Below are 12,113 nucleotides of genomic sequence, written 5' to 3'. Positions count from 1 at the left end.
GCACAATGCCGTTCGCTCTCGCCTCCTGCTCCATCGGCCTTCCCAAACACACGCTCCACCAAAAGATCGAAGCCATCCGTCACGCCGGCTTCGACGGCATCGAGCTCTCCTTCCCCGACCTCCAGTCATACGCCAACCTGCACTTCGGCCGCGACATTGCCGAAGACGACTACGACACCCTCTGCGAGGCCGGGCAAGCAGTTCGAACCCTCGTCGAGCGCCACAACCTCAAGATCTTCGTCCTACAGCCCTTCTCCAACTTCGAAGGATGGCCCGAGGGCAGCAAGAAGCGTGAGGACGCCTTTGCGCGTGCAAGAGGATGGATAAGAATTATGGAAGCGGTGGGGACGGACATGCTCCAGGTTGGCTCCTCCGATTCTGAGGGCATCGCCACCGATCCCGAGCGGGTGGCAGCCGATCTTCGAGAGTTGGCGGACATGCTGGCCGAGAAGGGGTTCAAGCTTGCGTACGAGAACTGGTGCTGGTCCACGCACGCCCCAAAATGGTCGGATGTTTGGAACATCGTGCAAAAGGTGAACAGGCCCAACGTCGGACTGTGCCTTGATACGTTCCAGTCCGCTGGTGGGGAGTGGGGAGATCCTACAACTGAGTCTGGCAGGATCGAGACGCCGGCCATCACGGAGATGGAGCTGTCTGTCAGATACAGAGCCAGCTTGAAGGAGTTGGCGGAAACAGTGCCGGCCGACAAGATCTTCTTCTTCCAGATCAGCGATGCGTACAAGGTCCAGCCACCGTTGGATGACAAGCCCGATCCGGAGTCGGGGCTGCGGCCGAGGGGATGTTGGAGTCACGACTATCGTCCGCTTCCCTACGATGGCGGTTACCTCCCCATTGAGCAGTTTGCCAAAGCAGTGCTGGACACGGGCTTCAAGGGATGGTTCAGCGTGGAAGTGTTTGACGGGAAGTTTGAGGAGAAGTTTGGCCAGGATTTGAATAAGTATGCTCAGAAGGCGATGGATTCCTGCAAGGAGTTACTCTCAAAAGCGAAGGAAAAGGTGACCCAGTGAATGTCATGAAGACAACTACGGCACTTCTTACCTTACAGGACACCCCCCGATTAGACACAGCGAATCTTGTTAGCCATTATTCTCTCTCTTTCACTACTTCTCTTCTTTATCTCGTTCTTTGCTTCTGTTTCCTTGGCTATCTGGGTGATGCAGCATCGTTAAGGTATCTGACAACAATCAGGCCGCAAAAGCGTGTTGACTTTGACGATAAGCCGATTGTCAATAGTACGCTAACCCATGCTTCCTTGATGGGCGATCCGGAATCCTCATGAGGTGAAGCTTCTTCACTGCGCTCAGTCTTTTCCTGAGCCTCTTTCTTAGGAGCCTCGGTGCTGGCAGCGGACTCCTACTGCATCGTCCCCTCCTCCTTTTTACCACCGTCCTCCTCTTTCTCCGTCATCAAATCACTTCCATGTAGAGAGATGTTGCTGTCATCCTCGTCAAACGCATGACTAGCCTCCTCCTCCATCCACGCCCCCAACGCGCCACTCCAGGGCAATTCATCCTTCACCTTCTTTCCGGGGACATTCTCCTCTGAGCACTCCTCCAAGTATATATCCTCACCCGTCCACTTCAACTGCTCCATGAAATCCTCAAGTTCTTGCGTACACTCAGGGTTATTCTTCTTCGTCTGCTCTCCATGCGCCCGCACGCGTTCCTCGCAACGTTCCAGGCACCACTCCATTGTGGCCACCTTCTCCTTGAAGGAACGGAAGTGCGTGACCACTATCTCCAACATATAGTGTTTGTCAACCATGAAATCCAGTTTCATGCGTGAAAAGTACTTGATGGTGGTGCGCATATCGTGAGCTTCCTTCGCTAGCTCCTTGGCACGGTCAAACAGCCGCTTCATCTCCAAACTGTGACTCTCGCCATTCTCCTTGTAAGACTTCATCCACAGCTTACATCCCACGTGGAGGTTCGACAGCTGGTTTGTCGAGAGCTTCTTAATATCCAGGGGTTGCGCATGGCTGACAGGCCGGGAGCCCTCTTTGGCCAGGCGCTCTCGGAGTTCGATGAAGCGCAAGTACGGAGAAACATTACCCCAACGGGGCCAGAGCGTGGCGGCTTCCAGGGAAACGTAATGAGGGTTGGCCACTGTCAAGTCAAAAATGGTCAGGCACAACTGAAGGGACTTCTGTGAAGCGCTTGCCTCAATTTGATCTCAGGTCGGACTTACTTTGCGCCTCCCAAACACCGATGCGGCCGGCTTCAACCAATAGCTCAGCTTGCTGGTAAATGGGGTAGTTGCTACTGCCATCGATGATCTCCTTGTACACGTCCTTCACCATCTTCTCGGGTCCATCGTAGATGCCCTTCTCCCGCAGGACCCCCTCAGTTTTCTCTTGCGTTCTCTTAAGCTTGATCTTGGAGATGTCACGCAAGTGCTCGCGAATCTGCTGGCTCGAGGTAGTCACGCACACGAAAATGCCATCCTTCTTGACCTCCATCTTGGCCTGTGTCTTCTTCGTCACGACAAAGGGAAGTTCGTGTCCTGAAGTTGAGCTTGAGTTACAGGCGCGCCCGATGAGAGCGCTTTTTTGAAGTGAGTGTTAGGAACATACTTCATGAACAGAAGGTGTGTTGGTTGTCAACTTCTTCATACCTTGAAATCTTCGATGGCGCTCCTTTTGAAGTTGAGTCTGAGCTGGGCCCGATGAGAGCAGCTTTGTGGGGTGAGTACTAGGAGATTCTTGAAGAGAAGGTGTGTTGGATGTTGACGTGTTCATACCTTGAAATCTTCGATGGCGCCGCGCCCCTGAAAAGTGAAGGGAAGTGTTGTGCCAACCCACAATAGGGGCAGGAAATCCGGGCCCTTGATGGGGGGTATGAACGAAAGACGCGGTCGCAAATCGTTTCAGTTTTCTCTGGTGACCTTGAAGGAAGGTCGTACTGAAAGGGAGAACTGTAACAAAGTTGGCTGTTCTGATGATCAAGAAGCGACGACAAAGAAAAGGTGACCATGGGGTGGGAGGTGTTGCTTCTCGGTGGGTGAAGGAGGGGAAGGATGTGAAGGAAGGAAATTCTTTCCTTGTGGTCGAGGTTTCTGGGTCAACCCAAAGCTGTGGCTGGGGTAGGGCTTTTGCCAGCTGTAAAGCAATGACGACGGGACTGACAGCGGAAGGAAGACAATCGGATGAATGGGGGTTGACCAGTACTCGCTCTTGAGAACTTTCTACCCGTTTACAGCGTATGACGACTTGCGACACGCTGCCTGTATGTGGGTGTGTTGTAAGATACCGGCCTGATTTATCCTTCTCATACCCATTGGCCACATCACATTTGACCCCTTGTGGACATCCTCGTCATGGACATCGTCTTCAGCAATATGTCAACTTCCACTCATCAAGGACGCAGGTATTAGGCCACCTGACGAACTTCTACTGTCTCGAAGACAAAATCAAATTGTCGCAACTTATCTCAGGTTCGCGTACGGTTTGCATCTCTTCCCCCTATAGGTGGGTGACTCCATCTGCAACAAAGGTCTGAGGCAGTACCAGATGACCAGACCAGCCGACAAACAATGAGTACCTGCTACATGTTTTTTCTCATCTTCGCAAGGGGAAAAAAAAAACCTCTCTGTCTGGCGGATCCAAGGCGTCTTTACCTTCATTTTCTCCATGACTTTGTGCCTGATCAAGTCCATATGGCCTTTGTCGTTCTGCTTAGCGGCCTGAATGCTCGTCCTCGCGTTTCCCAACCAAATTATTTTCTCATCATCCTAGCGGGATTCTGGTACCTCGAGGCGGCTGGTTGCAGTCGTGGTATGTGTGTACTTCGCGGTAGAAGCAGGAGTCGGAATTGAGAGGTCGATGGCGTGTAAGGCCAGACGCTAAGGATCTGGGTGGACTAGTTTCCAATTCAGGTATTTGCTTCAACTCTATCTTCACCTCAAAATTGTCCCCTACCCCAGTCATCGCTCTTCTCTAGGTAAGTGTGCCTTTATTTAGCTGGAAAGTCGGCATTCCTCCCGGGTCTTCTCTTCTGCTACCAGATCAATCCAGCTGTCATTCTGTTATTGTTGGTTTCAACCATGATCTCAGCTCTCGAGTTTCCAGTCTCGAGGTGATTTGAAGATTACCTCTAAGATGGATTGTATGTGGTTGAGACTTCCAGTGATGTGTGCGTTAGAGGTGACTGAATTTTTGCAGCTACGAAGAAGCATTTCCCGCCGCTCTTTTTCACCCTTCGTTCCTTCTTTTCTTCATCTCATTCCGTTCAGTACCTCTCGTGAAGCAGCGACAATGGAACTTAACTCTAGAAGTTGGAAGTCGACAGACATCATCCAACACCTAGACTTTCAATCCATTTCCACACCCAAGACTGCTGGAAAGGGCAAGAAGAGGTAAAAGTCGAACGGAGAAGTGCCTGCCGCCAAACTTCCTGACGCCAGGGGCAAGAAAACGCTCTTTCTCTTCGTCTTTTTCTACCACCCAGTGATGTACTACTTATCTGGAATCAAAGAGCCCCTAGCATGCAAGGCGAGTGACGTCTCTCGAACCTTCCCTGTACTTCTCATGCGACGCTTGTTCATTCTGTGAACCTGTAACCTTCCACCACTGTGTTTTTATTAGCTTGTTCTTCCACCTAATCATTTTTCTCGCTTTTGACAATGCGCAGGATGTTCTGCAGTGTATGGTCATCCCTTTGTATCAATAATTTCTCCATTCTCTTCGATTAGCCGACAAATCCCATAACTCGACCAGTCTTGCAGAATAACTACTTTATACCTCTAGCTTTAATAAGGTAGGGTATATGATACTTCCAATCACCCAGCTGCGTAATTCCTTTCTTGTAGCTCCAATTGCTAACTTCTTCTCCTTTGTATTACAAACCACAGCCAAAACCTCTACCCGAACTGTGGGACCTAGTCCTACCTATAAGCTTCTCGATGTAAACAGAACTGGTGCCTTACCTCTACCAAGAAGCACTGTCACCAGTCGCCATCGCCAACAGTGGACTACAAAATACACTTCTCGGGACTCAGAGCAGACGACTCCATCGGTATACCCTCGAAGTAGAAGCGGAAGCATAACAACCTACACCAACTCGGTAAAGCGCTTCCTTACATCTCTCGCAAGGATTCACCCGTTGTTAGGGGCTACAATCCCTCAATAAGACGGGCCGTAATAGGAAAGAGTTCGAATACGTCGATGAAAAGGCTGTCCAACGATCACGCAGTCCCATAGCAGCGGGGTCATGTCTACCATGAACGACGGATCAGCGTCCAAGGATAAGCAGCCCGGCAAGCTTGAAGCAAATCATGGTCATCTGGAAGCAGAACTGACTACAAGCCAAGCTTACTCCTGCCTAATTGCAGACAACCAGCGACTGGAAGCCAAGATTCAGGAGTTATTGAGTGAACTCTCTAAGAAGACACAGTACATCGATAGGCAGAAAGACTCGTTGGCAAAGAGTGCGACTAAAGCTTTTGAATACAAAAGGCTAGCCACTACCTGTCAAAGAAAGGAAGCCGCAGAAGCAAAGGATCGCCATCTCAAACAGCAAGGAAGTGCAACAATCAGAATTGAGGGGTTCAAGCCGATAAATAGTCGAGACCAGTCAGAGAACCACATGCAGGCTCCTCAAAAGCAGCAAGCTGAAGCTCACAAAACTAATGAGCTGGAGCGGGAGTGCAACAATCTGAAGAGACAGCTAGTAGAGGTTGAGAAGAATTGGGCTACTGAGCGACAAGCCGCAACGGAGAGGGTTGCAAAGCTGGAGGCCAAGTACAAATTCTTGAGAGAAGATAACAAGCAAACAGAGAACAATCACCGTGATGCATTGGACAAATGTAAGATATGGAAAGATTGCTATCATGAGCAGCTTGAAAAGAACAAGGTACTGCAAGAAAAGCACGACCAGTCGGAGGACCAACTGAACATTGCTAAACACGAACTAAACACAAAAGATGAGGAAGCCCGCATCGCCAACTCGGACAGAGAGGCTGCTACCAACAAACTCAAAGAGCTCGAAAGAGAATGCAAACAGCTAAAGGAACAGCTGACTGTCGTCCAAAATGAACGCAATTATGAGCAACAGGCCGCAACCAACAAAGTCAGCGAGATGTCAAAGGAGTGTGGTCGGTTGAAGAAACAGATCATTGCGATACAGAGCGAGTCGGCCGCAAAAGTCGAAGAAGCCCTTAATGCCCAGAGAGATTCCTCAACTCGGACGGTTGCCAAAATTGAGGAAGAACGTAAAAAGCTGAAAGAACAGGTGGCCACTACTCAAGAACAGTTAGCCACCCAGGCCAAGAAAGCTCTAGAGGCCGAAGTTAAAGAGAAAGATGCCACCAAGAGAGTTACAGAACTTGAAGAAGGGTGCAAAGCGTTGGAGAAGCAGTTATCAACTTGTGAAACCCGGCTAGATGAGGAAGCCGCAGACAAAGCGGCTGTTACCGTCACCTTGGAGCAAGTGACAAAACGAAAAGCAGAGCTCGAGGAAGAGTGTAATCGGCTCAGGGAAAAAATGACTGCTGACACGAAGAATGCTTCCGACCAAATTTCTGAGCTCAAGAAGGAATGCCACATCGACAAGGAGCAGGCCGCTAAGTTTGAACAGAAATTTCTCGAATACCAAAACCAAGCTGCCACCGTTGAATGCCAACTAGAGGCAGCTATTACCTCAGGGGAACGAAGTCGGGAACAGCTAGCAAGAACTGAGAGACAGCTGGCCATCAAGACCGAAGAAGCTCAGGAGGTCAACGCCAAACTACAGAATGCCGGTACAAGAATCAACGAACTTGAAAAAGCACAAAAATCTATCGAAAAAGAGATCTCCACTCTTAAAGGGCTGTTGAGCTTAAAAACAAGCGCCGAAAAATATCGTACTGCCGAACTGGAGCAAGCATCCATGCGAGTGAGGGAACTGCAACAACAAAATAACCATCTCCGCAGGGAACAGATTCAAACTGCTGCCGCAAAAGCACAAGCGATCGACCAGAGTACGAAGCTCAAGGAGGAATGCGACCGTTACCAAGTGCAGGTCAAGAATCTCGAAGAAAAACATCGCCGCTACGGTGAGGAGGTCACCAGACTTGAACAGGAATGCCTCGGTCACCAGAAGCGTATCTCCACCCTTGAAAGTCAACTGCAAGTAGCTGTGGAATTAGATAACCGAAGCCGCACAGCCGTAAAACTGGTGGAGGAGTTATCACAAAAGATTACTGCGCTCAAGGAGGAATGCCGTCAATACGCTCTTACTGAGACCAACGAAAGTGACCTGGCGGTAGTAACCACGAGGCTCGACGCAACGGGGGAGTTGGCAGCTCTTCGAGACGCTGTCAACAATGGCTTGAGCAGAAAGACTCAGGCAGTCAGTATGACTTGTAGGGTTATCCGGATCAGCTTTGAAGGGCAGTCGAATGCGAGCACAGGCGTGTTCTCAGCAATTCCGATGCTTTTACACACTGTTTCCGAGCTGGATAATGCTGTTAAGGAAGTTATAGGTCGGTTGGCGTGCTTACCTACAAATTGAAGGACTATGGGGTAACTACTAGAGGCCTTGATGCGGTAGAATGAGGGAGTTTCCACCTTGTAAGAAGTCCCGCTATACTATAATAATATAAAGGTAAATGCAGTGTAGGTAGAGGTAGGAATGGAACTTGGAAAGACTACCTCTGAAACGTTTTGTCTTTATCGTGTAGAGGTATGTGAGACTTTTCGCCTTTTATACCTCTATAGTACATACATTTTACCTAGAGGTAGGTAAGGTACCTAGGTAGAGGTAGGTAGGTAGAGGTAGGCTCAAGATAGGAGCAATATCATCTGCCACATTCGAGAAAGTTGTCCTTACTACCTAAGAAGGTAAGGAGAAGAAAACAACTTTGTTCAACACTTTTTAGAAAGAAAAAACCTACCTCTTCCAATGTAAGGTAGCTGGAGTAGACTGGAATTAGTTGAGTGGTATATTACTTGAAATCACCTGGATGAGTCTGAATTCAGCATGCTTTGAACTAGGAAACGCTTCTAACACCTATCAGAAGGTCTATTACCAAAGACGAAAGGCCTCAACTAGTACGACTATAGGTACCTAGAGGTATGTACAGGAGAGGCAGCCTAGAAGTACTCCGCTCAGATATTGTAAGGATCCTCCCACAACCATTCATCAGCTCCCACTCCCACGTTGAAAGCCTGGCCACCCTGACCCACGTTCTCCTTAAATTTCTTCACAACTTGCTTTAAATCCTCCAACATGCTTGCGAGCAGGTCGCTCGCCGCCGGCACACTGCCCTCCTTTACCAGCTCACGAACCACTTTTCCCACGCGACTCACTTGCTTGGCCTTGGTAAGTATGGCCACGAGGCCCTTCTCCATGCCCTCTTCCTTGGCTTCCAGCGCGCGGCCCTTCTCCTCGACTTCTCTGGTACGACGCGCAAGGTTCTGGCTTCTGACGTGGAGCTGACCCGTCTCCAAGTTGCGACGATTGACGAGGTCGCTCAGCCGGCGGCACTCAAGCTCGAGCTCGGCATATGTCATCTTGTCGGATCCAGAGCTTTCTTCGTCGCCGATCTCGCCCTCATCGTGAACCTGGATCTCTTCTGTCTCCTTGATCTTGTGCACTCGCGTGCTTTGTTGTGCCTCGACTTTGGCGAGGGTCTCGTCGATTGATGCGAACTTGAGCATCGGCGTTGTGACCTGCCCCTGGTCTTTGACTTTCTTGTTGAGCAGTTGCTCGTTCTGGGCCTCAAGGTTTGTGATCTTGTTGGAGAGTTTGACCTTCTCCGCAGCACTGTCGTCTTTGAACTTCTTCAGTTCAGCTGCTAGGACATTTTGATGCGCAATCTCCGCCTTCAGCTGGGCGGCACTTTCCTCAGTGACCTGCCTCAGCTTGGCTTCCAAAGTCGCGACCTTGCTCGCCATCGTCTGCTCCGTGATTTCCTTGGCAATCTCGGCTTGCTTGACCTCTTCCTTCAGTCCATTGATGACTTCGTTGTATGCGGTCGCAACCGCATTTTTCTCAGCCAAGGCCTGTTCATGCCCCTCGATTTCCTCGTGCAACCTGTCGATATTTCTTTTGAGGTGCCGATTCTCGTTCTCAAGGGCAGTCAAACGGCGCCTAAGTTCCTCAGCAGTGTAGCCCGAATCGTCTGGGCAAACTGAGAATAATGTCAGGTGAGCTATCAGCAACTATTCAAACCTCTTTTGTGTTTCCTTGGTGTCTGTTTACGGACATGGAGCCACTTACTGTACTTATGCCAAATCTGGCAATCCACAAAGAAGTCTTGAAAGTCGTTCGCGTAGGTCGGGTGAATTGCACCAAAGCACTGGACACGTGCAGGCGCAATCGACCTCGCCCACCATCTCTTCATGGACTCCATTTCTAGCTGAAGCTCTACTCTTGACACATCCGGGTGACGTAAACGAACGTGTCGGAATATTCCCACTAGATTCGGCACGTACACCCTCGAGGGTCCGTGAACATGCGGCGACAGTTGCGGTTGCTGTACCGCCGAATACGGCGGAGGAGGAACAGGGGGAGAAGGAGCCTCGTCTGACATCGTGATTTCCCTTGTTTGGTCGTTGCTGATCACTGACGAAAATGAGGAAGAAGATGATGAAGATAGAAGGGGGAAGGAGAAGTGTACGGTCAAGATGAGAGTGTGAGCTTGAAGGAAACCGAGCTTGGCTCTTGAAAAGAGAAAAGAAGTGAAAAAGGCACTAACGGGAGGGTCATTAAAAGTACCCCGCGGCAGATAGCACGCAGACTATTGCGGCCTAAAACCTCGTCCTCGTCTGAAGTATGAAACGCGTGAGTTGAGATAAGGGGGCACTTTGGAGAGAGCATCGTTAGCTCAAGCTCTGGATTAACGTTTGGTACAAACTCTTGCCAAGTAATGGCACACAATATGCAGTCCAGTATCGCTATTCTCGAGCCGAACCATCCATAGAACACTCCTGTCTATTGTAAGGGAATCCATGTATATCAAGATGGGTTTCCGTCTGGTGATTGCACATGGATTGCCTATCCCACAGTGAATGCAAGCTCAACGGGTCAATACATGTAGCCCATTGTCTAAACTATGCGAGTCCTGAGCCAAGATATTTGTTTGCTACTCTCAATGCTCTTGGTCGCTAAAGGGATGTATGTCCTGATCTTGCGAGATCCACATGAAAGAGACCACAACTTGTGAGGTTAAGGCTCCTTCCTGCTTGAAGTGCAGATCTATGTACCTAGGTACCTAGCTGTCATGTCACATACAGGGGCTTGGGCTACCGTGTGCTTGTAACAAGAAGACGAACTCGTCCGCTCTATTTGCTCGCCACATAGCCGCCGTGCCATCTGCCTGTCACCAGGAGCAGCTACTGGATCATATCTCTTATGACTCGGAAGTTCATCCGATCAAGGTGTTATCAAACGTAATCCATGGCATATTGCCTGTCTGTTGATGCGTTTTGTGTGTAAATAAAGACCTGGTGCAGGCGCTGGGTATGATGACCCTCGGCCAGGTATCTTGCGTTGCTCAGGCTAGAGCGAGTGTAATTGTGCCTGGGGCAATGAATAACAGGGTAACATAGGGTACCTACCTTTAGGTACAGTACCTGAACCGTAGAGATTCTTACCTCTGCCGTTTGAATTTAGAGGTAGTGTCTCTGAATCGTACCCTACCTGCTGCCTGACGGTAGCCCTCCTTCAATTCCTTACCGTACCCCTTCTTGTGGTTTTACCGTGGGTCTGTGGCTGTCACCGGCTGTCCAAGTTTACTGCCGGCCCTTCTTCAAGTTCATGCCAGTGCCCCCCACCCTGCGCCTTGGTATAGAATTTCCCCTTCTCCCCCTCCATCCACGTATCTCTTTTCCTCTCTCTCCTAATTTTTCCAATACGTACCTACATCACACTTACAAGCAAGCGTTGTCGCTTTCTGGCCTTCCCCGGTGCATCCAAAGCCCTTTGTCACTTCCTTCTACCGCCGCAAGCAAACCACGATGCCGATCCGTCCCCCTGGTAACCCTCACCCGGTCAGCGAGCCGTAAGTCAGCCCACATCACCTTGAATCTCAGTGACTCAAGCACTTCGTCCCCGCTCACGTTGTTTCCTTGCTTGTAGGACCCTTCGCTCGGTCTTTTGGGACCTTAACCATCTGGCCATGGGCCACTGGGGGTAAGTCGACATGATTCATTCCAACACCTAGCTCTAGTATCTGAAGCTATCTCGTCTTCGTGCTGCTAATCATCAGTCTCACAGGACCGGATATGAATACCTCCACACCTTTGACCATGCATTCCAGACCTGGTGTTGGCAGGCCGGCATCGACCCCGATACTCCGTTTCGCGCCAACGGCAGGATCTTGCCCATCGTTCCGCTGGATAGGTACGTGGCCAATCCATGTCAACATTTGCTGAACACAAAGTGATATACTATCTGCCTCGTGCCATGTCGCTAACCTTGGTCGTTTGTTGTAGCAAGCTCTAAGCGCACATCAGCGCAGGACCTACGCGAAGAAGCGCGCAAGGAAAGCTATGTCACCGTGGGTGGCGTGAAGACTTTCCGCACCTAGGTCCAAGCAGTAGAGGTTCATGGACACTCAAAGGCCAAGGCCGACACACATTCAATCCATGAGCTCATGGTCATTCACACCTACAGACCCATCGGATATTCCACCTACGCCCAAGTCGCCTGCTTACGAGCCTTCGCTTGATAACGACAGCCTTGGCCTCGCCACCATCAAACAGTCCTTCGCAGTTTGAACGTGGTCGTGGCGGATATAACAACTCGTACAACAACCGCCACAATTACTTGGCCGAGACTGATGAGGACTGTCGAGAAAGCACATGGCATGGAGGATTTATCAACCTAAGGGACTGGGTTAGATCATTAGACCAAATATCAGCCGTCTTCACATCTTGCTGCGTGCGCCTTGATACCTCTACCTGTGATTTATTGAAGTGAAGTGCATTGTTGATGTAGTGTGACTGCCCCTGGAGTCGCGTGTAAGTTGTCTTTGAGTGCGGGTAGGTTTTTTCCTTAGGATACCTAGAGAGAGCTGAGCCTGAGGCATTTCACTCAGCTATATGCGTTACGCCGTTTCTTCCTGCTTGGCTTCCAGCAGGATATGTTACCTACCTCGAGGACGAGGTGGAA

The 12,113-nt window shown here is 50.0% G+C and overlaps 5 protein-coding genes across 5 annotated transcripts; 3 read left to right on the top strand and 2 right to left on the bottom strand.

The window, feature by feature from the left end:
• Positions 1-5: 5 nt before the first annotated feature.
• B0T23DRAFT_426487 (xylose isomerase-like protein) lies at positions 6-1,028 on the top strand (the record flags this gene model as incomplete). Its single annotated transcript, XM_062839990.1, has 1 exon — positions 6-1,028. The coding sequence occupies one exon, from the start codon at positions 6-8 to the stop codon at positions 1,026-1,028; it is 1,023 nt and encodes a 340-aa protein (XP_062695630.1).
• Positions 1,029-1,374: 346 nt separating this feature from the next.
• B0T23DRAFT_393620 (uncharacterized protein) lies at positions 1,375-2,479 on the bottom strand (the record flags this gene model as incomplete). Its single annotated transcript, XM_062838088.1, has 2 exons — positions 1,375-2,126; positions 2,209-2,479. The coding sequence occupies 2 exons, from the start codon at positions 2,477-2,479 to the stop codon at positions 1,375-1,377; spliced, it is 1,023 nt and encodes a 340-aa protein (XP_062695629.1).
• Positions 2,480-5,237: 2,758 nt separating this feature from the next.
• Positions 5,238-7,508, top strand: B0T23DRAFT_438130 (uncharacterized protein; the record flags this gene model as incomplete). The annotated part of the gene is made up of 1 exon (XM_062840648.1): positions 5,238-7,508. One exon carries the CDS (start codon positions 5,238-5,240, stop codon positions 7,506-7,508), a length of 2,271 nt encoding a protein of 756 aa, XP_062695628.1.
• A 513-nt stretch (positions 7,509-8,021) lies between these two features.
• On the bottom strand, positions 8,022-9,818 carry B0T23DRAFT_402498 (uncharacterized protein; the record flags this gene model as incomplete). Its single annotated transcript, XM_062838676.1, has 4 exons — positions 8,022-8,063; positions 8,183-9,129; positions 9,219-9,541; positions 9,697-9,818. 4 exons carry the CDS (start codon positions 9,816-9,818, stop codon positions 8,022-8,024), a joined length of 1,434 nt encoding a protein of 477 aa, XP_062695627.1.
• A 1,139-nt stretch (positions 9,819-10,957) lies between these two features.
• On the top strand, positions 10,958-11,617 carry B0T23DRAFT_451648 (uncharacterized protein; the record flags this gene model as incomplete). The annotated part of the gene is made up of 4 exons (XM_062841122.1): positions 10,958-11,001; positions 11,079-11,132; positions 11,217-11,342; positions 11,439-11,617. 4 exons carry the CDS (start codon positions 10,958-10,960, stop codon positions 11,527-11,529), a joined length of 315 nt encoding a protein of 104 aa, XP_062695626.1. The 3' UTR covers positions 11,530-11,617.
• Positions 11,618-12,113: the final 496 nt, after the last annotated feature.

This window comes from Neurospora hispaniola (genome assembly GCF_033458365.1).
Source record: "Neurospora hispaniola strain FGSC 10403 chromosome Unknown B0T23scaffold_2, whole genome shotgun sequence".
NCBI lineage: Eukaryota > Fungi > Ascomycota > Sordariomycetes > Sordariales > Sordariaceae > Neurospora > Neurospora hispaniola.
The sequence above is the reverse complement of the archived record's forward strand: the minus strand, read 5'-3'. Positions and strand labels throughout refer to the sequence as shown.